General features: G+C 45.5%; 1 protein-coding gene across 1 annotated transcript in view; it reads right to left on the reverse strand.

The window, feature by feature from the left end:
* LOC115553642 (CUB and sushi domain-containing protein 3-like) overlaps positions 1-26746 on the reverse strand; it is a 251189-nt gene that overhangs the window by 176261 nt on the left and 48182 nt on the right. The window contains 10 exon segments of the mRNA XM_030370072.1: positions 245-574; positions 2026-2208; positions 2838-2950; positions 3240-3343; positions 8484-8605; positions 9825-9949; positions 11194-11281; positions 12951-13028; positions 14175-14287; positions 21929-22172. Of these exon segments, the coding sequence (XP_030225932.1) occupies positions 245-574; positions 2026-2208; positions 2838-2950; positions 3240-3343; positions 8484-8605; positions 9825-9949; positions 11194-11281; positions 12951-13028; positions 14175-14287; positions 21929-22172 (1500 nt within the window).

The following is a 26746-nucleotide window of genomic DNA, read 5'->3' on the forward strand; positions in this document are numbered from 1 at the left end:
ATGTTAATAAGGACATGGTCGGCAAAGGAGCAATATGTTATTATGGTAAACCTATTTCTGTTCTGTGGCTTTTATGTTATTCATTTTCGTGTAACAATATTAGCGCAATGTTATTCAAGCGAACACACACACACACACACACACACACACACACACACACACACACACACACACACACACACACACACACACACACACACACACACACACACACACACACACACACACACACACGTTGACCTACTGCTGTAGGTGATGTTGAAGCCGCGGCCCGACATGGAGTGGTCTGCCTGGAACTCCAGCTGCAGGACGTTGCTGTTGGACGTCAGGTGGGAGGGCACCTCCGCCCCGGAGTAGCGTCCCAGCATTGTGGCGCCCGACTGCTCGCCGCCGTCCTTGATGGTCAGGAAGTCGTAGGGCGGCTCCAGGTCGAAGTCGTTGAAGGCCAGGTGGATGCGCGAGCCCGGCTCCGAGATGATGAGCCACACGCAGTTCAGGTTGTTCCCGTAGCCCTCGGGGTAGTCCGGGGACAGCACCGTGCCCATCGGCGCCGTGAAGTTGGAGAAACACGGGACTGGGGGGGGGGGGGGGGGGGGGGGGGGGGGGGGGGGGGGGGGGGGAGAGGGGAGAGAGACAAGAGGGCGGGAAGAGAGACGGAACAAAACGGTTTAGATTTTTTTAAACGTAGGAAAAACACGGTACTGAGAAACGACAGGGAAAAGAGAGAAGAGGGCGTGCAGAGAAGGTCCAGGGCAAAGACACAGCAGGGGTCAAAAGGAAGCCACGCTTTCCTCCGAGTGTGTCCTGATTACAGGGTTCTTGTTTAAAGGTGACATATTATACCACCAGGTGTGAGTGTGATTAGTCGTCACAAGCGCTTTGAAAATCTGCCTCTTCTGACATCACAAGTGGGCGTGTCCACCTAGATGTGTGCTGGATAGATCAGTCAACCAGCCTACCCAGTGGACTGTAGCAAACGTAGCTCATCTATCCGTCATACATCTATGTGGACACGCCCACTTGGGAAGAGTCCGATTTTCAAAATGGCTTGTAACGGATAATCACACTCACACCTGGTGGCATAATATGTCACCTTTAAGTATTAAGTGAACTGACGGCGGGGGGTAGATTAGATTGAACATTTGGAAACAGAGTTTAGAGGGAAGACCGAGAGAGACAGAATAAAACTGTCGATTTTTTAAAACGCGGTTTGCCAAGTTTTTTTCCATCCCCTCCCTCCAGGAAAAAGGTATAATACGAAAACATGTTCGAGCGACGCATCTAAACCCCCCGGGTTCGTGTTTTAGGAGTGCTCCACGGCTACACGGAGCAAACCGAAGCGTGAAGAACAATGACAAGAGAGCGGCAAGTGGAGCACACACTTGCCGCAGCAGTGGAGCAAACCAGAGTATCCTCATGGCAGCCACATGGTTCCAGTGGAGTGGTACGATACAATAGAAGACAACAGCTTTCCAACACTAAAACACTTCCAGTCATGGGCCAAGACCGGTCAGGGCACTACATAGCGACAGAAGGAGGGAAGATTCTTCTTTAGGACGGATGGGCTCAAGAATATCAATGGATAACGGGTGTGGTCCGTTCGCTAAGCTCAGGAGGTAGACGCTAGTTCGATCCCCGGTTCCTCCTAGCAGAGTGTCAAGGTGTCCCTGAGCAAGACGCGTGTATATGCGTCTGTAATACTTGCAGGGTTGACTCCTCCCTAAATGTGTGTATGTGTGTGTAATACTTGCATGGCTGACCCCGCCGTCGATATAAGTGTATAATGGTTGGGAGTCACTTTGGATAAAAGCATCTGCTAAATGGCCTCAATGCAAACGTCAATCAAAAACGAGTATGTCAAAATGCTGTTTAAACACACATACGTCGCTGTGTTATTCATTCACACATCCAGGCTACATCTCAATCAAAGCATATCCCCCCCCCCCCCATAACCCCCACCTCCCCCCACAGATAACTGCTTTAACATTTGCGTTGGCATCAGAGCGCGGCGCCGCCTCCACTCACATATGCAGATGGGGATATTAGCGGACCACTGATTGTTGTTCTGGCACGTGATGGTTCTCTCGCCGATCAGCTCGAAGCCAAACTGGCATTCGAAGCGGAGGACGTCCCCGTTCAGGAAGCCCCCGCCCTCTTTGTAGCCGTAGAGCGGAGTGCCCGGGTCACCGCAGCTCTCCTTGTCAATCTCTGCGGGGGAAGCCAGGCAGAACATTGGAGGAAGGAGGAGGGGGGGGAATGGCAATGTGTATAATGCAGGGGCGAGGGATCCGGAGCGTCTGAGGAAGTATTTGGGGTGAGGTCATCTTTATCTTTAGGAGTGCAGAAGTCTAATCCCCTTGGCTCCGAAAAGGGTTTTTGGAAGTCCGGGTCCTTTTCAACCGAGGAAGGTGACGGATGGATGGGCAGACGGATGAGAGAAAGACAGACAGACTGACAAACAGAGAGACTGACAGAGACACAGAGAGGCCGACAGAAAGAATGATGACAAAGACAGAGAGACAGAGAGGCCGACAGAAAGAATGATTACAAAGACAGAAAGACTGACAGACAGAGTGAGACAGAGAGACAGACAGACAGACAGAAGGAAAGAAAGACGACAAAGACAGAAAGACTGACGGACAGACAGAAGGAATGTCGACAAAGACAGAGAGACTGACAGACAGACAGACAGACGGTCAGACAGAAAGAATGATGACAGGAGGACGACAGGAAGACAGACAGAGCGCCAGAAAAAAAAGAATAGAGGAAAGGACAAGTTTGACTGGCTGCACAGAGCCACACCGAGCAGCCGTTGCCATCTGTGCCAGGTAGCGTACCCTTGTAGTTGATCTTGAATCCGATGGAGCCCACACTCTCATCAGACTGGAGATGGAGCCACATCTGATGGGATAAGCTGACAATCAGGTCAGGAACAAAGCTTCCGGTCAACCTGCAGGGAAGGTGCGGCACAAAGACACAGCAGGGGTCGGAAAGAGATCCACGCTTTTATTTTGAATGTGTCCTGATTGCAGCGTTATCTATTTTTAAGTATTAAGTGAACTGAGAGTGGCGGGTACATTGGTTTCAACATTTAGAAAGAGGGTTTGGAGAGAGATATTCTAGTCATTTCTGTCAGTTTGACGTCAAAACATGACTTAATTTTTAATGATTTATTTTTAGTTCTACCATTCAAATGGTGGTTTGAGGCCCGTGGGATCGGTTGAATATGAACTACTTACACTTGAATGACCGTCTTAGAGTCGCCAACCTCCCCACCGTCACCGATGGTCAGCGAATCATAGCCGATCTCCAGATCAAAGTCCTCAAAGTTGATCTGGATAACCTGTGAGAAGGTTAATTTAAAATCAGAATACTAATATACTATATTAAACCATTCCCTTTGGCTTTAATATCGCGGCTTAAATTTCTTGACATAAAAAATGTCTTTATTATATTTTAAGTATCCCCTCAACCAACTTTGCAAGTTCAGCATTAATTTCAAATGATCCCTGATACGATATTTTAATCATCCGGCATTTATGCATGAGATTCAAAACATACAAACAGCTAATCATTTCCATAAGCCGTCCTTGGAGAGAAACTGTTTGCCAAAAAGCTGAGGAGAGTCTGTTTAGGCAGAATACGCATATTTTACATATTACTTATACATATTTTAAACATGTTTTAGACCACCGCAGATCAGACAATGCAACTAAATCCCTTCTCTGGTACCCTCACCTCTCCCCCCCCCGACCCCACCTCCGATCTCATCAACTCTGATGCGTTTCCATGCATTCAGGCACATTCAGACCCTCAATGAATAATGCAGACACTAACTAAATCTCAGGGAGGCGAACAGAATAAGACGAAGTCAGGAGCCAAATGCCTGGCAAAAATCCTCCCACAACACATCTATTTCCTTGGCAAGAGAGTGAAGCATACTCTGTTTCCCTGCCATAACCTCCCTCCCCCCCCCCCCCCCCCCCCCCCCCCCCCCCCCCCCCCCCCCGCATCCAAAGGGCACCACAAACAATCTTCAGAGGGGAAATGAACAAATTGACAGTGGCATGACTTCACATTCGTTTTGGAGGCAGAAATCAAATATTGAGACACAATCACAGTCAGATGGAATTTTAGAGTCTCTGTTGACCAAAAATAATTGCCTGCTCGCGTACTGCGCTTATAAATCTTTGTCAGCTGCCGCTGCTGCTCCGGATCCTTTCCCTACATTCTCCCCTCCAAGTGCACATAAAACCAGAAAATTAAAGCCTGCTCCGTGATTATGTTGGCAGCGGTTGCAAACACTTCCAATGAGGGAAACAAGGGTTGCCCGACGGCAGCCATAGTAGAATCCATCCCTGCCCAAACACAGGCTTTACCCCAAACACAGGCTCAGCTCCTACACACACGGCGCCATGTTGCTGCACATATTAACGCCGGCAGCAAATGGAAAAAGAGTACGGTTTAGTCTTTGGCTTTCTACTATCTGGCCCCGGGAAAGCCAATCTCTGCAGACTACACAGAAAAGCCAAAGTGGTTGTAATTCACCTACAAAGAAATGATCATAATAATATTCAGACAAAAATACTAGACCGACTCAACAGTCTGGGACTTTTTTTCCGTTGTCTGGTTAACGTTTCATTCTTTCGGTTGGCACTCGGCCGCCATTGAGAGAGCTCTATGAGCATCAGTGGGTTATTATTAACAGTGAGCCGACACCACAATGAACACGGCCGTCTGTATAGCACCCCGATAGGAGTGATTCGAGCCAGATGTTTTGTTGAAGAGCAAATAATTAGCATTAGTTGAACAGCTTTGACCTCTTCACTTTGGGGGACTGTGTGATCACATTCAATCGCCACGTCCCTCCATAACACTTCCCCATTGACGAGGACGCCGGCCAACCGGGCGCTGCCAACAGCCATAGTCCGCCGATAATGAAAGTGAAAGTGATTATGCACCCGCTGCGTACGAATGTCGTTCTGATGGCAGAGAAACAACGGCAGATTTCGGGAGCAGACACGGTTATATTGTAGCCTGTTTCACCTCTATCCTCGCCCAAAAAACATAAAAGGTCCCAGATTATACCAACAGGTGTGAGTGTGATTAGCCGTTACAAGCCGTTTTGAAATTCTGTATCTGGTGACATCACAAGTGGGTGTGTCAACCTAGATGTGTTCTGAATAGATCAGTCTACCAGCCTACCCCAGTGGACTGTAGCAAAGGTTGCTCATCTATCCGTCATACATCTAGGTGGACACACCTAATTGTGATGTCACTAAAACACAGGAAGAGGCAGATTTTCCAAACGGCTTGTAATGGCTAATCACACTCACACCTGGTCATATAATAATATGGGACCTTTAATGCAGCCATTAAAAGATAGGCCCGGGAAGAAAAATGATGCTGGAGGATGCACCTACTTTCCGAAGAGAAATGTTTCACAGGTGAGAGTTATAGGGTCGTAGTTCAGCCGTTCAGTGACTATAAAAAGGAAAGAAGCGCGATGCATTTACATTATATGCTAATTGCTGAGGAGCTAATATGCTCAGTCATTGGAGCTAGAATGGTTCATTTAACCTTCTGTGACTCACGCTATCCTGGGATTTCCACTACAACTGCACTAATTCATCACTGCAATGAAAATCCTGCCCTTGTAAATAACATGAAGACTCTTGTGCAGCGAAACTTTACAGCGAGCTGTAAAGATTTTTCATGATGCCACCCATTAGCATTTAGAGGTCAGTTTCGGGCAAATGATGACCCTCGCCAAATTGTCGATTACAACAGATGAATATACTCGCTTCTTAACACATTTACATTCAGGGCATTTAGCAGACACTTTTATCCGAAGCGACTTACATTTGTCAGAAGAAAGAGATACAATATATCGCCGTCGGTACAGTAAGGATGTTCATAGAACCAAGTGCCAAGCACTAACAATTGCTAGGTTAACCCATTCCCCGTACACAAAAAGATAGCTAGGATAAGATACTAGACAAAGCTAAGTACTGTTTTTTTCAACACAATAGTTGCATGCACACAACGCAGTTCAAACACTCACAATCGCGTTTGATATGGATAGATCTAGCAGGTGCCTGGGCAGAGGAGCCAATACCACCTCCAGCTTCCAGCCATCCTGCACCATTACCCAGGTAGCCAATGCTGCTTAAGTCCTGTAAAGCAGAACTAACGCCACCGCAACACATGAACCAGAGCCCTCCAGCGAAGCGGTCGCAGGAACACCTCTGTGATCTCAAGGATTTCAACGTGGCAGTGTGTTACACAACCCACGCTTGTGCTCAGAACAACCAGAACGCTCCAGATTACTGGGCCTATTGTGACTGTCTGAAGTCATGGCGGGTTGGATGTTGTCTCTATTCCAATCTGCACATGCCGCTTCAAAACAAAATGGCATATCAGTTCTAAAGCTATAGCGCTTAAGTGTGTGTGAGTCGCACTACGTTGATGTGAGTGGGTGTGCACGTTGCTGATGTGTGTGGATATACGGCGCTGATGTGTATATGTGCACAATGATGTGTGTTTGTTTATGTGCAAAATTATGATGTGCGTGTGTGTGCACAGTGCTGATCTGTATGGGTTTGCACAGTGCTGATGTGTGGCTGCATGTGTGTGTGCACAGTGCTGATGTGTATGTGTGTGTTCACAGTGCTGATGCGTGTGTGTGTGTTTGTGTGCGTGCGTGCGTGCACAGTCCTGATGTGTTTGTGTGTGCAGGGTGCCGATGTGTGTGTATGTGCACGGAGGTGATGTGTGTGTGCACGGTGGTGATATGTGTGTGTGTATGCACGGTGCTGATGTGCACGGGCAGAGGGAGGTTTAAGGTTGATCAGGGACTGCAGTAGGTCTCGGGTGCATGCATTAACAGACTAAGGCCCCGTTCACACGAAGCCGATTTCATGGCGAAACCGCAAAGGTCTTGTACGGTTCGGCCTTCCGTACACACGAAGCCGGCGAATCCGCTGACCGAAACCGCAAACTTCTGAAACCACCCTCGGAGGTGGTTTCAAATCTACCCGGTTTCGTTTTGGATTCGTGTGTACGCCTGAAACCGACTGAAACCGCAAACCATGACGTCATCGCCCCACCCCTCGACCTTCTAGCCAATGGCTCTTAAGCCCGCGGAGTCCCAGAAATCACATGCGAGCATGCGCATAAGGGCAGCCTTTATGCGCATGCTCGCCTCTTCTTCTTATTTCATTTCTTCTGGATTTCTGTACCAGAAGAGGCGCCCCTTATGGGCCTGGAATGTGTACTACAGCGTTTCTACAGATCTACCCGGTTTCGCTTGGCTTCGTCTTTACGGAGATACTTTGAAACCGGATAGATCGAAACCGTAACGGTTTCGCCCGTTTCGGCTTCGTGTGAACGGGGCCTGACAGAAACAGTGCAATCTACACAGCCTAACAAGAAATAGCATGCAAGCGCACTATGGGTTCAAGCTAAATCTCTTTTGCATTAATGTCAGCGCATACAGTTTTCAATCTGCAATTTATAGCCAACGCAACCTCAAGGTCTAATTAAACTGTTGCCTCTGTTCTTCACAATCAAATATATAGGCTGTGTTCTGTTATGAAGTCACCTTCCCTCTTAAATCCAGGGTGGCAACTTGGATAAGCCAGCCAGAGTAAGCCACTTCCCCAAACACATGATTAGCTTGCTAGCTTGAGCACTTGGTCTGCCTCGCCTTGTGGAAGACTCAAGTCAGGCATGCTGAGTGCAGGTGTAGAGTGTGTGCAGGTAACCCAGGGAGGTAGTTCGACGGACAGATAGGTCACCCAATCATTTAATTTGGACTATATGAAACTATTAGATAGGCTTCTTATTGGCCTGCGGCAGCCCCAGATACCAATTCTTTGGTACGTGTGGAATGAGAATTTAAACAAAAATAGATTGTCAATTGCCTCCCGTCGATTTTTCCATCTTAGATTAATCATGAGCTAACGCCGCCTACCATGTCATCCCACGGTTTTGATTATTTTATAACAGAACACTATTGTGCCGTCAGTATTTTTGCACATTATTTCTCCAATGATAATAATCATGAAAATGTAACAAAAATATATAAATACATATTTATATGCTCTTAAATAAAACAGAAAATAGTGCTGCAAATAGAATTTGCAGCACAAGTAAAGTGTGATATCACGCTGGTATTAGGACGCACGCAGAAGCACAGCACACAAAAAATGTGTGTACATTATTAGTCTTTTTGTCATGGCTGATTGCAGTGAGAGCCCGCACTGGTCTTAACCTAACTCCCAACTTTATATTGTGGGCTGAAGGCGAAACCCAACATGTCCGCCAACAAGAAACTTCTCCTGAACAGCCCGACCACCACCGCCTGCACGGCACACTGGCCTTTGGTTGTGTTAGTGGGGGATTACGGTGTTCACCGGCCCGTCCTGCAATCAGCCCCAGGTCCCTGTGATAGAACGGGCCTCATTTCCCTGGGGTTTTACCTTGTTTGGGTCGCTGGCGCTGATGATCCACACACACTGGGAGTTGCTCTCGTACTGGATGGGGAAGTTGGGGGAGGTGAAGGTCCCCGAGGGGCCCTGGAGGTTTGAGCCGCAGGTCTTCACTGCTCACACACACAGAGAGAGTCATACACAACACACAAACACACACACAAACACACACACACACACACACACACACAAAGAGTCGTACACATACACACAGACACAGAGTCGGTTATACGCACACGCACATACACACACACACACACACTCCCACTCCCACACACACACACACACACACACCCACAGACATGCGCACACATAGATGCAAACACCCACACACACACACATAAGTGCACAGACATTCGTAGACAAACACAGACATGCGCACACACACACCCTCAAACACACACATGGAAACAGACACACACACACACGCGCACACACTTACACATCAGCTACATGGTATATTGGGTGGATTTGTAATCATAAAGTTTACATTTAATGTTCAACCTCAGAACACGTGTTCCTAAAGTTTGAATTTAACGGTAAGTTAGGAAAGGGAAAGGTGAGAAAGGGTCACTTTTATGTTATTTACATAAAGACATGACAATACCCTAATTACTACCATTAAACAAATACCTTTCTACCAGTTCACATTACATGAGCAGAACAGCACCCTGGCCGTGGCGCTGAAGTCCCTGCTAACCCCAGCTCTGTAATCACTGTTCCCATCCGTCACATTAGAAAGGAGCTCTGGGCAACGTGAGGTGAATCAAATAACACGTTGGTTTTATTTATTTAACTTTTTTTTCCTCCTTTCATTCTTTTTTTTTTTTTACAAATAGTAAAATTAGAACGCGGCTGCGACAGAGAGAGCCATGAATAATTAACGGGGCCCTTCCTTCCTCCATCACAGCGAGGAGCTCGTTGTCCGGAGGCTCAGCTTTAATCAACCCTTCCTCTCCTCATGTCTCTTCCCTCTCTCACTCTGTCCATGTCTCACTCTCCATGGCTCTCTCTCTGTCCATGTCTCTCTCCCCCCGTCTCTCTCTCTGTCCATGTCTCTCTCCCCCCGTCTCTCTCTCTGTCCACCATGTCTCTCTCTCCCCCTGTCCATGTCTCTCTGTCCATGTCTCTCTCTCTGTCCCCGTCTCTCTCTCTGTCCATGTCTCTCTGTCCCCGTCTCTCTCCCTGTCCATGTCTCCCCCTCTCTCTGTCCATGTCTCCCTCTCTCTCGGTCTATGTCTCCCTCCCTCTCGCTCTCTCTCTCTCTCTCTCTCCCTCTCTCTTTCTCTCCATGTCTCCCCCTCCCTCCCTCCCTCACCCTCCCCCTCTCACCCTTGCAGACAGGCCTGTGGTCGCTCCAGGCGGCGAACACCTCGGCCACGCGCTGGCAGCTGATGGTCTTGGAGCCCTGCAGCACGTGGTCCTCGTTGCACGTGAACTGAGCCGTCGCTCCGGTGCTGGAGAAAACCAAACAGTAATTTCGTCTCCCGTGATTATTTCCCTTTTTAGTGAAAATGACAACATTCCCAGGAACAGAATTTTCCAGGAGCGAGAAAAACAATTTGTGTTGCAATTATTCACACTGTGGAGATTGGCCAACAGGTTCCTATTGGACGGTGTGTGTAGGTACGGTTCAAGAGTCATGAGTGTATTCGTTCCCAGCGTGGCATCAGAGTCCATAATTCAGGGAACAAAGTCAAAAGTGTAATGAAACGGATTTGCTTTCATCTCTCTCTGACCCAGTTCACTGGCTGGTTCTGCACAGAAAGAAAAATAGATTTAATGTACTCTTGGTGGGGAGTAGTAGCCAGTGAGCCAGTAGAGTTGGTGTGTGTGTGTGTGTGTGTGTGTGTGTGTGTGTGTGTGTGTGTGTGTGTGTGTGTGTGTGTGTGTGTGTGTGTGTGTGCGTGTGCGTGTGTCGGAAAGCATGAAGGGGTTCCATGGGGAGCAAGGAACTTGAGAGAAGACCTCATGGGAGATCACAGGGCAGTTATCTACAGGCCGGTATCTTCAGACCCACGGTCATCCTGCTCACTGAGAAGACTCCCTTAACGTGCTGCTGGGTATGAGTGAGTATCTGGATCCATCTGTCTCTGCCGAGGTGATATAAACTGATGCATTATTCAAGTGTGTTATGCATTTGTTTGTGAGAAAGAAACTGCTGCAGAATTATTTATGTACACATATTCTTCTGTTTGTGTGTGTGTGTCTGTGTAGTTGTGTGTCCGTGTAGATGTGCGCGCGTCTGTGTGTGTGTGTGTGTGTGTGTGTGTGTGTGTGTGTGTGTGTGTGTGTGTGTGTGTGTTAAAAGTAATTTCATTCTGAACCCTGGCACACAATTATTGAGGATTATAAAATTGTTACAATCTAACACACTTTATATTCTGATATAAATCCCCCTTACAAACCAAAAACTGGCACTCCAACAACAAATTAATAAATCACCAAAACCAGAACTAGATATTTACAAGTAAGCAATAAGTATTAATGCCTACAACTTTTCGAGAAACACAAACAGAACCTTAAAACGTATTTATTTATTAATTAAACTTAGCTAATTAAGGTTTAATCAGCTTTATCTAAAAGGCATTGGAGGGGATATATAACGGAAGACCCCAGGGTCGCCAGGAGCCATCACATGACCACTTCCCTTTGGACCGACGGTTCCACCTCAGCCCGTTCATAGGAGCTGCGGACTCACCTGAAGTCGGTGCCAATCCGCTTGCCATTCTCGGGCTCCCCAGGGTCGGGGCAGTAATTAGACACCTGCTTGATTCCGCCTTCATTCACTGGAGAGGAAACGACAGAGAGACAGAGAGGGGAAGAGAGAGGGAGTTAGAGGGAAAAGGGTACATTCTCCTCGTGCCCGAGATTAATACGTCTGGCGGTTTGAGTAACGCCACAGTCTCACAAAATCAGTCTTGAGTTCAACATTCTAGGGACTCATCGCAAACCAGCCCCAAATCTTGTGGAACTGGGCATTTCACGTTATTTTGCGACTCATTTGCGTCAATCAATCGTGTCGTTGGAGGCAGCGATCTTCAAGCGCTTAATTAACTGTAAAAACAAAGTTGGCCACCATAACTTCGCTTTTCCAGGTGGGAAGAGATTAGAAACATAAAACCACATCACATTCGGACACCGAAGATCTACTTAAAGCGCCTATAAAGGTTCCAAAGCCAACACCCCCACCAGCCACAGTAGAAATACACTTCTTAAAATCCTCTTCCGAATTAGCTAGGATATGTCCGCTGCGAGACAGGAAATAAGGCATAACTCCACCCCTTTCTGTTTTGGGTTTCCTGCCAATGTGTCAACAACACTTTAGGTTGTTTGTACGGTTGTCTTTTCATTTAAAGAAGGCGTTGAATGTGAAGTAGGGGAGTGCATTGAGATCTCATCCTCCTCAAAGCAATGGGGGATTCGTCTGCTCTTTGCGCTCCGCATTTCTTGCCCACGGTGTTGCGTTCAAACCCTCCGCCCCACATGAGAGTTATCAAAGTGAACAATAGGGAAAAGGCAAGGCCTCTTCTCCTCACCAGACGAAATAGAAGAAATCTATCTGGGCCCAAAAGGGACTTAAAGAGGATTAAATAACCTCCAACTACATCGCAGGAGCCGCAATATTCACTCGGCAAAGCTTTCCATACATACTAATGGTCTCCGTAGCCCAGATAAAAGCCTCCCAGATGGAATTAAATATATTCCATACCTAGGAAAATACACAGGTTTCCATGAATAAAAGTCAGTGTATATGAATAAAAAAAAAAAACAGTCACATTTCTATGGCAAGATATTGTGGCAAATAAAAGAAGGAATCAAATAAAGAAGTTGGCTGGAAATGACATCCAGGAAAAGGGTGATATCACTCTGGCATTAAGACATCAGACGCAAGGAATCGTAAACATTCAAAGCGGGTAACGCTCTTTCTCAATTACAACCACTCAAGTTAATTATCGTGGGTTATAATAGTGTTATGGCTGCTTTGACGCAGCGGTAATCACGCGGTCTTTTAGCCTGATTTATATATGATATTTATATTATATTTATTCAAAGCCTCTGCATTGTTTGCGTCTCCTTACAAAAGGAGGGGCGGAGTTCGATAAGGGCACTTAAGGTTGTGATAGAGATTACAACCAGGTACCACTCAAGTGTCTAGATTTAGTTTATGTTTTTTTCAGACTTGGGCCCTTGATTAGGTATCGGACTTTATGAGGAGGGATTGTAGTAGATAATTGCTCTGCAGTTTCTGCAAGACGGCGGGGGGTTGAAATGAAAAGGGACCGCACTTCAGTGGAATGCGGTACTGTCTCTTTAAGGTCCTTGGGCGAACGATGCAGCAACAGAAAAAGGAAAAAGGCAAAAAAATAACACAGAACCCACAACGCAAGCCCCGAATAAACCCAAACAACACAAAACAATGAAAGACATTTGCATAAGAGAAAATAAAAGACTTACTCAAAGAGAGTTTGTTAGTGTTGTCCTTTCCTGGTAATAATTTAACCCCTCTGGATTTAAGCTCTCCCGAGCTTTTCACTGGTTGAGAGCAAGGCCATTCGATAAAAAAAAGAAGTTACAGTATTAGACGGGAGAAGAGACAGCACAGGCACAACTTATTTCACAGGTACAATTACAGTCTCTGTGATGCAAACAATGACCCATTAATGCAACAAGGGCCGTTGTTATGCCATCGACTTCATAACGCAGACTGTAGGAACTCTGTCCTACTTGAAGTCTGTCCTGTATTAAGCAGTACAGTGAATAATATATGCGTGTCAGAGCGGGTTATTGTAACAAAAAAGGGGGGGGGGGGGGGGACATCCCCACACAGAATCAAAGGAAAGCAGAAAGACCACACTCTCACTTAATGTAATTAAACACAACAGGTGGGCCAGGAGTCTGCACAAAGCACAGGTGATGCAAGCGATCGTCATAGCTGTGCGGTCTCACAGTTTAGCCAGAAGCAATGAACGAAGTGTCAAGCTAGATGAGGACTATTTGCTTCTAGAACAATCTCCCTCCAGCCCGGGGTGCGTTTCATTCCATTTTTAAATCATGATGTTCAACGACGGCGAATTGTAACTGTGCCAATTTAGTGACTGTGTAAAGGTGGTGATTGTTATTCACCAAAGCACGCCGCACAATAGAGACCTTTCTCTGGGTGGGTTATGCATCATCGCGGTAATCCACAACTTTTTTCTTTCTGATTTCCATTGTAAATACGTGACTAATGTAGATGGATTGCGCAACACTGCCGCAGTAAACAGGGCGCTGGTTTCTCTCTTATGCTTGCAACGCTTTCGCTCCTCAGCCCCCTGTACTAGCAGTTGACCTATAGGATCATTTGCATGGATTGAATTCGTAAAAGGCCCTACCATATCTACAGCACAGTGTTTATAAGGTCTTGAAGAATCAATGATGTTTTTTTTGGGGAGGTTTATGTTTTTTAACTAAAAAAGGCTGTACCCTTGAGCTATTTTTTAACAACAAGGGGGACCGCTGTCAAAGGACAGCACCACAACCAGCCTCCGTTTAGAGTCTGCCCTCGACAGGAACCTTGTTAACATTCAGGTTAAAAAATAAAGAATTAAAACATGAAGGTGATTAGTGGGGGAGGTTCGGCGGCGTGTTTTAGTGTTTAATGCCCGGGGCCGGTGACATGGTGGAGGGCTCGTGTCTTACCCTGGTACTGGGCCCTGAAGCCCTTGTGTCGATGGTTGCTCTCCGTCACAAAGTGCAGCCGCAGCCAGTTCTTGTTGCTGATGATGGGTGCCGGGATGTTCGTCCCGGAAAGCCTGTGGAGGAGAACACAGGAAGGCTGAGCAGGGGACCCGGCATTGGAAGGGAAACACGCATAACCCAGCCTCAAGTTGTTGCCACCGATGTAAATGGTAAATGGACTGCATTCAAATAGCGCCTTTCTAACCATTGGCAACTCAAAGCACTTTTCTTTATAATTATTGCCTCACATTCACCCATTTATGCACCCATTCACACACCAGTGTGAGGGTCACACTGGACGGACAAACTCTTGTTTAAAAACTAGACGTTAAGAAAGCAAACATTGCAAACATATTAAATGTACTATTAAAAATGCCCAAATGCCAAGAATGTATGCTTACATCCTAGCTATTTCACACAACTCTTCATTACCGATAAAGTACCTTTAATGCCTGGATATTATGGTTTCTTTGTACATCTGATGCAAATTTAAATTAGATTTTCAGACATAACAATATCTGTGCTTTATGATAGCGGTAATGATGTTCCCCACTGGGCAATCACCTGTAGTGAAATAGTGAAAAAAATAATTGTTTTCATCAACAAATGAAAATATTATTTTTTCTAACCAGTTTCAAGACAAACAGAAAAACATGTCAGCATGTAATGGGTCAAATAATTACTATCAAAACCTGCTGAAGGTTTTGACAGGCTTACTGTCTGATTAGACACGTAACCATGTTTATTATAAAATATGAACAAATAATGTCAAAGAACAATTCTTACTTAATTCACAATGTGTGTGTGTATGTAAAAATCCACATTAAACATTAAATTAGTGTTCAATTAGTATTGAGAGCCATTTAATTTATTCATTTGTATTTAACTCTAATAATGTGATGCTAGTTCATTTCCATCTCCAAGGCTTGCGTCAAAGAATGACATTTAATCCCAGCAGTTTATTTATTTTTTTATTTAATAGCTGTAATGCAGAGAAGCCACAGGAAGGCTTCAGAATTACTTATTTGAAAAGGCACCTCTTATGCCCTGTCAAGGGAGAGAAACAGCACAAAGACATTGTAAAACAGTTTGGCCCTGAAACCTGGAAGAAATGCTTTCTTACAAGGACTTCATGGATTTGTGCTTTGAGCTGTGTGTGTGTGTGTGTGTGTGTGTGTGTGTGTGTGTGTGTGTGTGTGTGTGTGTGTGTGTGTGTGTGTGTGTGTGTGTGTGTGTGTGTGTGTGTGTGTGTGTGTGTGTGTTTCTGAGTGTGTGGAAGATCCTGTGTGTGCATACAAGTCTTTGTAGCTCAATCCATCTTAAATATAACAAACAGTCGGGAGGCGAGGATACTTGGAAGTGTATTGGCATGCTTTTCCCCATATCCTATTACTAATTTGCTGCTCAACATATACCAGCGTGTTTCAAGCATATGGCTTTAGAGTTAAAAAAAGAAGTAAAAGTAGAACACAATGCGGGCATCGGGGAGTAATCACACAGATTCAATGCTGCCAGGAGAGTTGTCATTTGTCTAGCTAAGCAGGCCTTGCCTTTATCTCCCAGCGTGCATCTTGTTCTTCCTCACCATTCAATAGCGCGCAGCAATGCCACTGTGGCCATTAAAGCACAACCTGAGACAGGAGAGGGAACGAAAGGAAACTAAACAAAACGAGACACAGTGGGTCCCAGTGAGCATAAACTATCACGCTGCAGCGCTTCAAGCATCATTTGCTGAGGTGTCGCTGTCACGGAACGGGTGGGGAGTGGAGTAGCCGAGGCGTTTTGTTTACCGTTAGTGAAAAGAGAAGGAGGGGGGGGGGGGGGGGAGTTATCTGCACTAGAAATCCAATACTCTATTTGCCATTAAAGGAAAGAGATTACAATGAAAATGTAGAGATTGATCCAGTCAATCACTTTCTTTACAGGAGATAATTAGAAAAACCAAAAGGGCTTCCTTATAAAATGGACGGGCCCACATGCACAGCGTATTTCTTAATAGAAAACAGGATGGCTTCTAATGCTAACCATCCATCACCAACGGCGACCCGCACGGGAGAAGTTTAACCGTGCTTGATTTGACATAAAACTTGACCTTTTATTCGTGACCCAAAAAGAAAAAAAAAGGAGATAACAAACGACTGCACGTTGCTGCCAGGGAGGCCGTAAGTTATCGCAAGGTTTTTGTCGTACCTCTTCAGAAAAATGGATGACGACCATAAAAGTCTGTGGCTGAGCAGCTGCCTGGCTCCTCCGTAGGCAGGGAAGCAGGGATGTAACTTATTTAAGAGCAGCAGAGGTGAATAAACTGGAGCAGCAAAAGCAAACAACCAGAGCACATCAAAACACCATGTGTCACGAACGGCGAATCCAAAGGTCACAGACATTTTACAAGGGGCTCATTTCGCCGCATTACGGACCATGACATTTTGATACGCTGCAAAAGAAACAATGCAGTTTCTTGCATTAAAGAAATCCCATCATTGAAGTGGAAAAGTCCTTCGGTAAAGGGTTCCGAGTTCCGTGCCCCCTACAAAGGCGCTGGGAGTCACAGTGGTCTAGTCTGCAGTTGGTGTCCTGTAGTACAGATCCCTTTCTTTCTTTCGACTGCATTTATACAACGCTTTTCTAACCGGTGCCACTCTAAACGCTTTACAAAATTGCTGGGCATTCACCCACTCCGGTTACCAGCAAACCCGCTCTACCTCCTGAGCCATATGCCTCCCCCTTATTCCAAATGATGAGTCATCATAGCGAGGGAAATCTATGTTTTTGGGCACAAGAGGCCTGAGCCTTGAACTCTCTTGTTACAGTATCACTGCCCTGCTAATACCCGTTGACTCACCTTTCCATGAACTTAAAAGACGCGTCAACTCCGGAGCCAAACAGTTACTTCCTGGCTTTCCTCTCTGTGATATAACCAGCGTGGCCAAAGAGCTAATGAATTACCCATGGCCGTTGGGATGTCTGGTCTCCTGACAAAGATACCACGGGAAGGAGTGGTTGGTTTCTCTGCTGTTTTTCTCCTTCGGTCTGGACCACAAGATGGGCCACGTCAAATCCAATCGGAGGAATGGGACTCCTCACACAATGAAATTCTTTTCGATCCGTGCAGCAGACTCGCCCTGGCAGTCTGTTGGTTCCGCCGCAGATAGATATGCAATATTGCTTCTCGCTGATTACTCCCTGGCACGCGTGCTATGAGCCTGGCCTCATCCACCTGATAAATCCACAACCCCCAAATACTGTTCATAATTTAACTGGATAGGGCAGATGAACTTGAGCAATTTAAGTTGTTCAAATAATTTTGTGATGCTTGTAAGATTTGCTATATTAGTAGGCTACAACAGATACTAAGGACTCCCACAATGGTTTAAATTCTTTGCATATAAAGAAGAGGTGCAGACTAGATAAAAAAAACATGTAGAGACAAGGCAGGCATGGCAGAAAAGCATAAATCCACACGTGGGAATCAAACGGTTCTTAATTGGCATGATGTGACAATGTAAAAAACAAAGCAGGAATAACAAGAGTTTAATTAGACACTAGTAGATAACATCAGGGACTGGCAGAAAACAAACGGGGACACATTTCCAGAAGGCTAATTTGTCTTAGAAGTCTGTCTTAGAAGACAAAAGAGACGGCCAGTAATTGATTCTGATTGATGGATTTAACAAACGTGCAAAACAATCAAGGACAGCGCCACCGATCATGACTCAAACTCCCGAGGGAGCCTGGTGTTATTGTGGCGTCGGATTCTGATTGGCTCAAATTAGTGTCAAGCGGCGTCCCTCGCCATCAATACAATTGGCAATATTTTGGTTGCTCTTATAAAGTCAGAGGAGCAACAACACACCGACTCTCTGCAGTTCAGCAGGCATTGAGTATTTAGAGAGTCGTCCTTGATATACCAAATACAACAAATTAGCAAGAATGACTAGGCAGACTAAATAGTCTATTTATTCTAGATTTGTATTGATACTTTTCATAATAACATTGACATGGTTAACCACTGCGGTCAATGCATATTCCCAGCATATCCCATCTGGGAGTAATAGTATTCCGTAAGTACGAGTACAAATCGTATCTTATCTGGTTATGTGCAGCAGAGGGACATAAGAGCTGTACGCTTAAAGGTGAAGTTATTGTTCTATGTCCAATGGGAGCCTTAGGATACGCGGTGGGTCTCTGAGGAGCACAACACAGACCTTCACCTTATCTTACCTGCAATTTGTACTGAGATACCTGGAACCCCACTTCATATTCCTGACGTGTTTAGAGTTCAATTCTGCCCAAGATTGAAACATCAACATCAACAGCAAACCGGAGACTAGAGACTGAGAAGAATCACAAATAGGTTAATCTTCCCATTATAAACCATTCTATTCATCGAGAGGCAATTTCTTGTGAGCTAGAAAGATGTCACGCTTTGTTTAAAGCATCATTTCACAAATTGGTAATGAAGGGCAACTTAAATTTCAGGGTACGTCTTAGGTGAAGTTTTTAAACTAGTTTATGCGCTTATTCACTGGCTTGCTGGGCAAACAATTTCAACAGTAAGCGGTGCAACGGAAATGACAATACATTCTTGAACAAATCCTTGTGTTAGCTTTGATTAGCTATAGGATCTCACAGGTCTGGGTGATCAAAGCATCTAACCTTCCCTCCTCCAATAAAAAATTGGTTACCGATATCATAGATCAATACTACTTCCTTGAACCAACTCTGCCAAAGACAAACATAACAACAGCAGTAGTATTTGGGTATTCCTGATAATACCCTGTCAAGTAAAGAACTTGTATGACGATATATTCTTTTTCTTCTCCACAAAAAAAGAAGTAACGCGACCCAGTGCTACTCATTTTCTACATTTATGGCAAGAGCCTGCTAGCACTAAAGGCTCTACTCCAGACTGGGAGCATGGGTTTCTGTTTGTGGGTATATTTCCGTGAAGCCAGGAAAGAGGGTTACAATTGTTCAATGACCCAGGCTGGAACAGTCCTTTGACAAAACTGAAAGAAACCCTTTCTGGTGCAACCCACCTGTTAGGGTTGCACCAGCAAGTCTGAATTAGTCTGAACGCAACCAGTCTCACTGAAATCCCAACACGAATCAATTCTGATTTAATTTAGATAATAAATTATCCAGGATAATTTGAAAGGTCTAATGTCAAACAATTCTAATTAATATTTTACACGCAATAATAAAATGACTACAAAGTAGAGGAAATCAAAGCTAAATTTACCACCAAAAAAATACAACTCTGATTCTAGAAGCAGATGCTGAGTCTGATTGGCCCACAGGTCCCCTGGCTGTCAATCATAGTTATGCAGCTCTTAAACTCAAGGGGTAAATTGATGGCTTTGTGTCTCTACCCACAGCTGGTGTAATACGTTGCGGTGTCTCTAAAGCGGGGCTGTACAACGGCCTTGTACACAATCACAAGTGCTCATAAAGAGAGTGGGAGAAAGAGCAAACTATTTTACAGGCAGAGGCTGGTGTGGTTCGCGCCTCGCTTCTATTAGTTTCATTTGTTTTCCTGTCTCTTTATTTACCTCGGCCAGACAGCGGCTTCTGTTTTAACCAGACTTAGTGGGTCCCAAGTGACCCATGCAGATTAAAATGAAAACTCTATAGCCTGCAAAGCGGGCAACTCAGAGGCCTCTCATATTGTCACCTTGGTGTTTAGAAGCCGTATATATTACCCCTGACGGATCTTAGTTTTATCTTCATATTCTAAAAACACATCTTTGAATGACATTGAGGCAACAAACCGTTTCCCTGGTAGTCAACAGATCATCCACTCAGCATAAAGTAACCCCCAGCTGTTGGCTTACTAAGACACACCGCGCCGGTCAGTGAACGAGTTCATTCTGAAGATATTTTTAAGCCAAGATGTTTACCTGCGGGGCTGTCATAACACGACATCACTTCCCTGTCACTCGCGCCTCAACCCTGGCTACACACTTGGCAGTCGCCGCCACGCGTGCTGCCTCCTCCTTTTCACTCTTTTCGCCTCTCCAGCCTTCCGGCAAACAGTTTTTTTCAACTCCTGGTACCCAACACTGTCTATCAGACTCCCCGACGGCGACTCTGAAGGGAAAAAAGAGCTCATTGCTAAGTGATTGATTAGTGCTTCTTTGAACCGTGTCCAATTAATCTCTGGCAGGATCACATATACCTGGAGGATGATCACGTTCACGCAAAGTGACAGGGGGGGGGGCAGATCGCACGCCTCAAGGTTAATCGGTCAAGTAGTATTTGGTCAGTCCCGTGCCTCGCGAGGGACTGACTTTCCCATCAGCCCAAATAGAAGACCATAATAATTACGCGTCTCGTTAGATCTCAAAATGGATTTCGCTGAACTTGTACGCGTTAGGGACAACACTTGTGAGGCCTTATAAATCTGTATTATTATTATGAATGTAACTATTCTCTTCGTCAAGTGCAGTTACAGATGTTAAGCTACTCAGGAAAACATAAAAACGCTTTATCAGACTAATGCCGTGCCAAAATAAAAAAAATGCAGAAGAATCTGTAATTTTCAGGCTCAGGACGAGCCATTCCTGTCTGAATAGTTTTAACTGACGTGATGTACTAAATGCCAAGCACTGGAACGCACTTTTGTTGACAACCATAAATAAGTGAGATGAATTGCAATTCCTTCGACTAGACTCAACCTTCGTTTTTTGACACTTGCACAACAAAACGGTTGTGTAACTGTATTACAATGTTGTATAAATACCATGAATAAAGAAGCAGAGAGAATAATGTAGTGCAGGAGGTCGGCAACAAGGATGGCTGATTGACGCAATAGAATCTGTTGTTTTTTTGTGTTTCTGCCGAGCACTTGGCTTCAATTGGGGACTTATGTTTGCGCCTTATAGTTCAATTCAACCAAAAGGAGAGCTTTGGAAATTAGCAAACTACAATGTGTTAATTAAAGTAGTGAAACATGAATTAAAAAATAAACATTCTTTGGCATAATAATCTGTATAATGCACCCGACTTAATCCTTAATTTACAAGCAAACTTGTCGTTAACTCAAGCCTTTACAAAATAAATGTGGACTGCATTTATATAGCGCTTTTCCAACCAGTGGCCACTCAAAGCTCTTTACAATATTGCCTAACAGTCACCTATTCATACATACATTCACATACCGTCGGGGGTGTCAGTCATGCAATGCGACAGCCAGCTCATCGGGAGCAGTTTGCGTGAGGTGTATTGCTCAGGGACACCTCGACACTTGGCTAAGAGGAGCCGGGGATCAAACTAGCAACCTTCCGGTTACAAGCCAACCCACTCTACCGCTTGAGCCACATGTCGCCCATGCCTCCCCATAATACACCACAAAACACATCCAGCAGACACTGCACCCATCATAATTAAACAGTATATAGGCTAAATCATTCCCTGGATCAGTGATTAAAGACTTCAGAGCCCCAGGGTCCACCAGGCAGACCTGTGCAGTTGGATGTCCTGTGTTTGCCCTAATCACACCCTTAAAGGATTCTCTTGTCCTCCATCCCGACCATTCTGCCAACGATTTACACAGCAAGGAACCTCTCGCAAATCCCCGGACATGGGGTGTAAACCGCACAACAACCTCAGGTCCCATACGGCAAAGCGCAGCGTCCGACCCGGCGGCAGTTTGTTTAACACCCGCGGCCGGACGGGGTCAGTCACTCAGTCCCCCCCCCAGAGAATCCACTCACCAGATGGTGGGCGGTTCGGATCCCTCCACCTCCAGGTAATCTGACTTGTCGTCCATCTGGAACTCGGTGAAGACCAGCGAGATGGTGTCCCCCGGGTCCGCCAGGATGGTCCACTTGCAGTCCCCGTTGCCGGGGTTACCGGCGGTGACGGTGCTGACCCCCGGGGAGGCGCCGCCGCCCAGGAAGTCGGGGCTGGAGATGAGGCCGCTGGGGCCACGCAGAGTGCCTCCGCAGGTGTCCTCCGCTGTCAATCAACAGATGAAGGTCAGAGCGTGTCAGGGGGATAGTGTGAGAATGACTGACGGGAAGGACAGAGGACAAGACTGCTGGGGTTGGATTGTCCACAGCCAATCGTGGCATTGAGGACAAAAGGAGGAGGAGCCTGAGTCAGCAACTTACTTATTAACAGTGATGTTAATTAAAGCAGCAGTATGTATAACCACTAGGGATGAGTCGGTCGCGACCGATTCGTTCACAACGAACGAATCCCGAACGTGAACGACAAGAACTGGTTCCCCAAAACAAGAAGAACTGGTTCTTTGATCTTTTTTTTTAACATAAACCAAAAATATGGTCACGTAAATAAAATATACAAACGAACAGAGCTTCGTCTCCCCGCGACTTATATTGATTGAGTCTACAACGTTTTCAAAGATTCAGCCAATGAGAGGTAGCAATGGTGTTGCAATGGCACCTGGGTAAACAAATGACAAGGCGGTACCGTCGAATATGCGCGCTTTCTCTGTCTGACATATCTTGGGTCATACCATTCGACGTGGGGCCACTCATATATCCCCCTACATTTTTTCGAAAATAGACTTGACCTCCATCTGTTTATTGGATAAACGCATTTCCCAATCCCAGGAGTCTTTGCTCCATTCTACGTCAATTTATAACAAACAAAGAAATTCAACTGCAGTTCGTATTTTTTATTTATGACCATGAAAGTTCTGTAATGCCTGAATAATGAAGAATGAAATGTAAAGTAAAATAAAATTATAAATGTAAAACCATGAATGAAATATAGAGAGTAAGCAAGTGGTATAAATATTGGTGGGACGTTTGGTTACACTATATAGTATATCTTCTCGATTTTCACGGGGGTTAGAGCCTAGAAGTCGTTTATATTATGCTCACGGCCATCTCGCGGGGGGGGGGGGGCAGACACCAAATGACGTAATGTGACGTAACAAACGAATCAAAACGAACGAATCAAACAAACAAATCGTTATAGTGAACTGAACTGAAAGAACTAGTTCCCGGAAAATAATAATTTTGCCCATCCCTAATAACCAACAATAATGATCTTCAAGGTAAGAGGATGAATCAAGCAAGATTCAGCCAATCGTGGCAACAACGACAAAAGGAGAAGGAGGTTGAGGTTGCCACTAATTTATTAACAGTAAGGTTAATAAAAGCAGCTGTATGCAATATCCACCAATATTTATCTTAAAGGTCAGAGGTGGAATCACACAAGAAAAGAATGAGTCATTTGTATTGGTGTAAGTGACATGCTGCAATAAGACATATTTTCAAACCGTTGTCCTGTGCTACAGAATTAAAGGTTACCAGGAGTGCTAGCTAAGCATTTATAGATTTAGATTTGCTCACATTTCCTGAATTAACTGGAGCGATGAGTCAAAACAGTTTTAACCGACAAACACTACTTATAAATGAATCCAAAAGAAACCTTGAATATGAAAATAATGGAGCCCCAAAGCCAAAAGATTAGGAAATGACACACTTCAAACCTCCATTGACAGGAATAACAATATTTATCAACCTGATACATGTGTAGCGGATGACATGACTTAATTTCTCGCAGTATCGAATTCCCCACTGTCTCCTTCGCCCACTTCACCACCCCCCCTGAAAACCTCTAATTCTCATCAGTGAGTCATGTTGAGTGAAACAAACAAGTAGTGTTCAGCCATTCAGAATTGTTTTCCGATCTATTTTTCCCCTTAAATTAGTCAGTGGCACAAGAGCCGATATTCAATGCTCACAAGCCCAAAGGCATCTCTATTAGACCCCTCTCCCACTTTCTATCTCGCCCGCAACCCCCCACCCATCTACCTTTAGATGATTTTCTTCAAATCCCCCTTGGATACTTAATCTCCCTCCCCCCTCTCTCCCTCCCTCCCTCCCTCCCTCCCTTCCTCACTCCCTCTCTTTGGCTTGTGTTTTCAAAGAATCTAAATGACAGTCAAGCTTTCACAGCTCTGGGATAATTTAAGGCTAATATGTGACACTGAGGCCGCTGCCCATTTAAAACCTTTGATGGCTCAGCTACCCACTCCAGGGCTGTCAGAGCTGCCCCCACCGCCTACCCCCACCCCCACCCCCACCCTCCCCACCCCCCCCTTGAAATGTCTGCATCACATGATTGGTCGATGGTAACGAAGAGGTGGATACATTCAGAAGGAGGATGAAAGGGAGGGGAGGGCAGGGGAGAGCGGGGGTGCACTTGCACGTTAGCTCAATCCTTGTCTTTTAACGGGAGCACATGCACAATGCGAGGGTAATGAGCCCAGCAGAACCCCACGCGCCCGGAGAAGGAGAGATGCTGCTGGACAAATTGTAACTAAACCATGTTGGGGACTGGAATATGAATCATATTAAACTAACAATCGCCTTTGAAAGGACAGAAAAGGAACATACCAAAGGAAATAACGCCGGTACATTCATACTACGAGACATGTCCTAAATAGCAAAACTTCATATTCTTCGTGTCCTCTGACAACAATTAGTTATTATAAATTCTACCAGCAACCCACACACTCCCCCGGAGGTCTTGGGAGGGCTTTTCAGTGGACACTGAGAGATAATGCTCAGCGAGGTTCTTTAATTGGTTATGGTCCCTAATTAAAGAAGCTCCTCGGAGACCGGAGACTGCCGTATCGCTCGTTTAACCTTCAGAGTCGATACCGGAGCCCTGGTTAGGGGCCCAGAGAGTGGCCGTCGGGAGAGGGGAGGAGGGCTGTGGTAAATGGGTTTGAGAGGGAAGAACAAATATAGCAGTAACGCGCCGTTATGAATAAACGAAACAAAAGATAGGAATGAAGAGAGAGAGTAAATTAACTGGGAATGTGTAAAGAAACTAAACCTAAATATGGATTATGTCTTTAAAACATACAGAAAAAATTAAGTAAAATGGTTGAGAATGGTGGTGAGTCCGAAAAGATATGTGAATTTTTATTCAACCAATATGGATTAATTCAATCCCAGGATAGATTTTTGTATCCTTTTGTAATACGATTTTTTTGGGGAAGAGGACATTGCAGAGAGACAGGGAAGTGTGTTGAGGCAGAGAGAGAATGACGTGTAGCAGAGGACCACAGGCTGGATTCAAAACGGGGTCGCTACAAGGCACAAAGATCAAATCTTTCAATATGTGACCTTTCCCCTGGATGCTTGAAGCTTGAAGCCTTAACCTTGTGAGACTCGCGCAGCCAGCCTCTGGCAAAATCACCTTACGTTTTGGTTGACTGCTGTAGTGTGTTGGTCATTGTGGAGTGTGTGTGGATGATGGTGAGAGGCTGCTCACTGCAGAGCCAATGGGTGGAGCTCAACCTAGTCTTGCTCAACCTCTAGGTCCAGCCCCTCCCCAACTCATTCATACAACTTGGTAGCACAAGGGAACAGACCTCCCTGTTCCCAAGACACTTTATAGTCTAAAACTAACCACTACCTTATCCCATAAACCTTACCATAACCCAACCCATAACTGGGTTGATTGGCTAGTGTCAACCCTATCAGCTGGACTAGGTCCAGGGGGGTGGAGCTGGACTCTGTCAACTCTGCTGCTTTGGCTCTGTCTGCAGTGAGTACCACTTGAGGATAGCTGGTTTAGGCAGCCTCACCTGGCCCGGGTCAGACTGACGGGGCTGGGTGAGGCACATGGATAAGCCATGTGCACGGTTTAAACCAGCCAACTGCAATAAAACTCTACAACAATCCAACATTACCACCCTGCAACGTATCCCCTAGCTAAATCAATATCGGAACCTTTGTAATCGAGACCTTGAAAATCGGAATCCAATCGATTCAGGAAATCATTTGAGTTCTTACCCTGTTATGTAAGAAAAACATTCACGTCCAAGACACTGCACTCTTGACAAAGGCAACTGGGAAATGATGGTGGTACACCCACTGCCTTCCCAGTGCCCCCTTGTCGACCCAGAAGTCCCTTGGCTGTTATGGTTCGTCTAGCCCTCTCTCCAGCTGGGGTGGCGACCCTTACACCCCTCCAACCCCCCAGTGACTCTTGGGTGTCAAACATGACCTTTGAGCGCTAGCAGGATTAATTAGCAATCCGGTTGGACGTCGAAAAAGGTATCCACCTCACGTGCTCCATCATGACCCATCTCTCATCTTCCTTGTTCCGGATGGGCTCATGTCAATGCGTCGAAGTTAATCAAATCATAAAGGAACGAAGTCATTCATAAAGCTTATGGATTAACTTTGCATTTGCCCTTTCCTATAAACACACACATGGATGTGTTCCATTACTCAATTACACAGACCATCGTGACCTTTTTCTAATCAATGCTGGTAATGCACCACAGAGTGATTTGGTGGAGACAGTGATGTGTTTGCATTCTATCAGTGACACTCCGGCGGTTGTACGCCGCCTGGATTGTAAATACAGGCATTATGATGCAGAGGGAATCACAGAGAATAAGAGCAAATAAGGAGGGAACAAAACGGGAGCCAAGGCAGAGGCGAGGGAGAGAAAGCAAAAGCGAAAAAAAGGGGCTACACAACAGTGTCCAGGCAAGACCCACAACAATGTACAATAAGTACATTCATCACCAC

The sequence above is a fragment of the Gadus morhua genome, chromosome 11 (genome assembly GCF_902167405.1).
Source record: "Gadus morhua chromosome 11, gadMor3.0, whole genome shotgun sequence".
Classification (NCBI taxonomy): Eukaryota; Metazoa; Chordata; class Actinopteri; order Gadiformes; family Gadidae; genus Gadus; species Gadus morhua.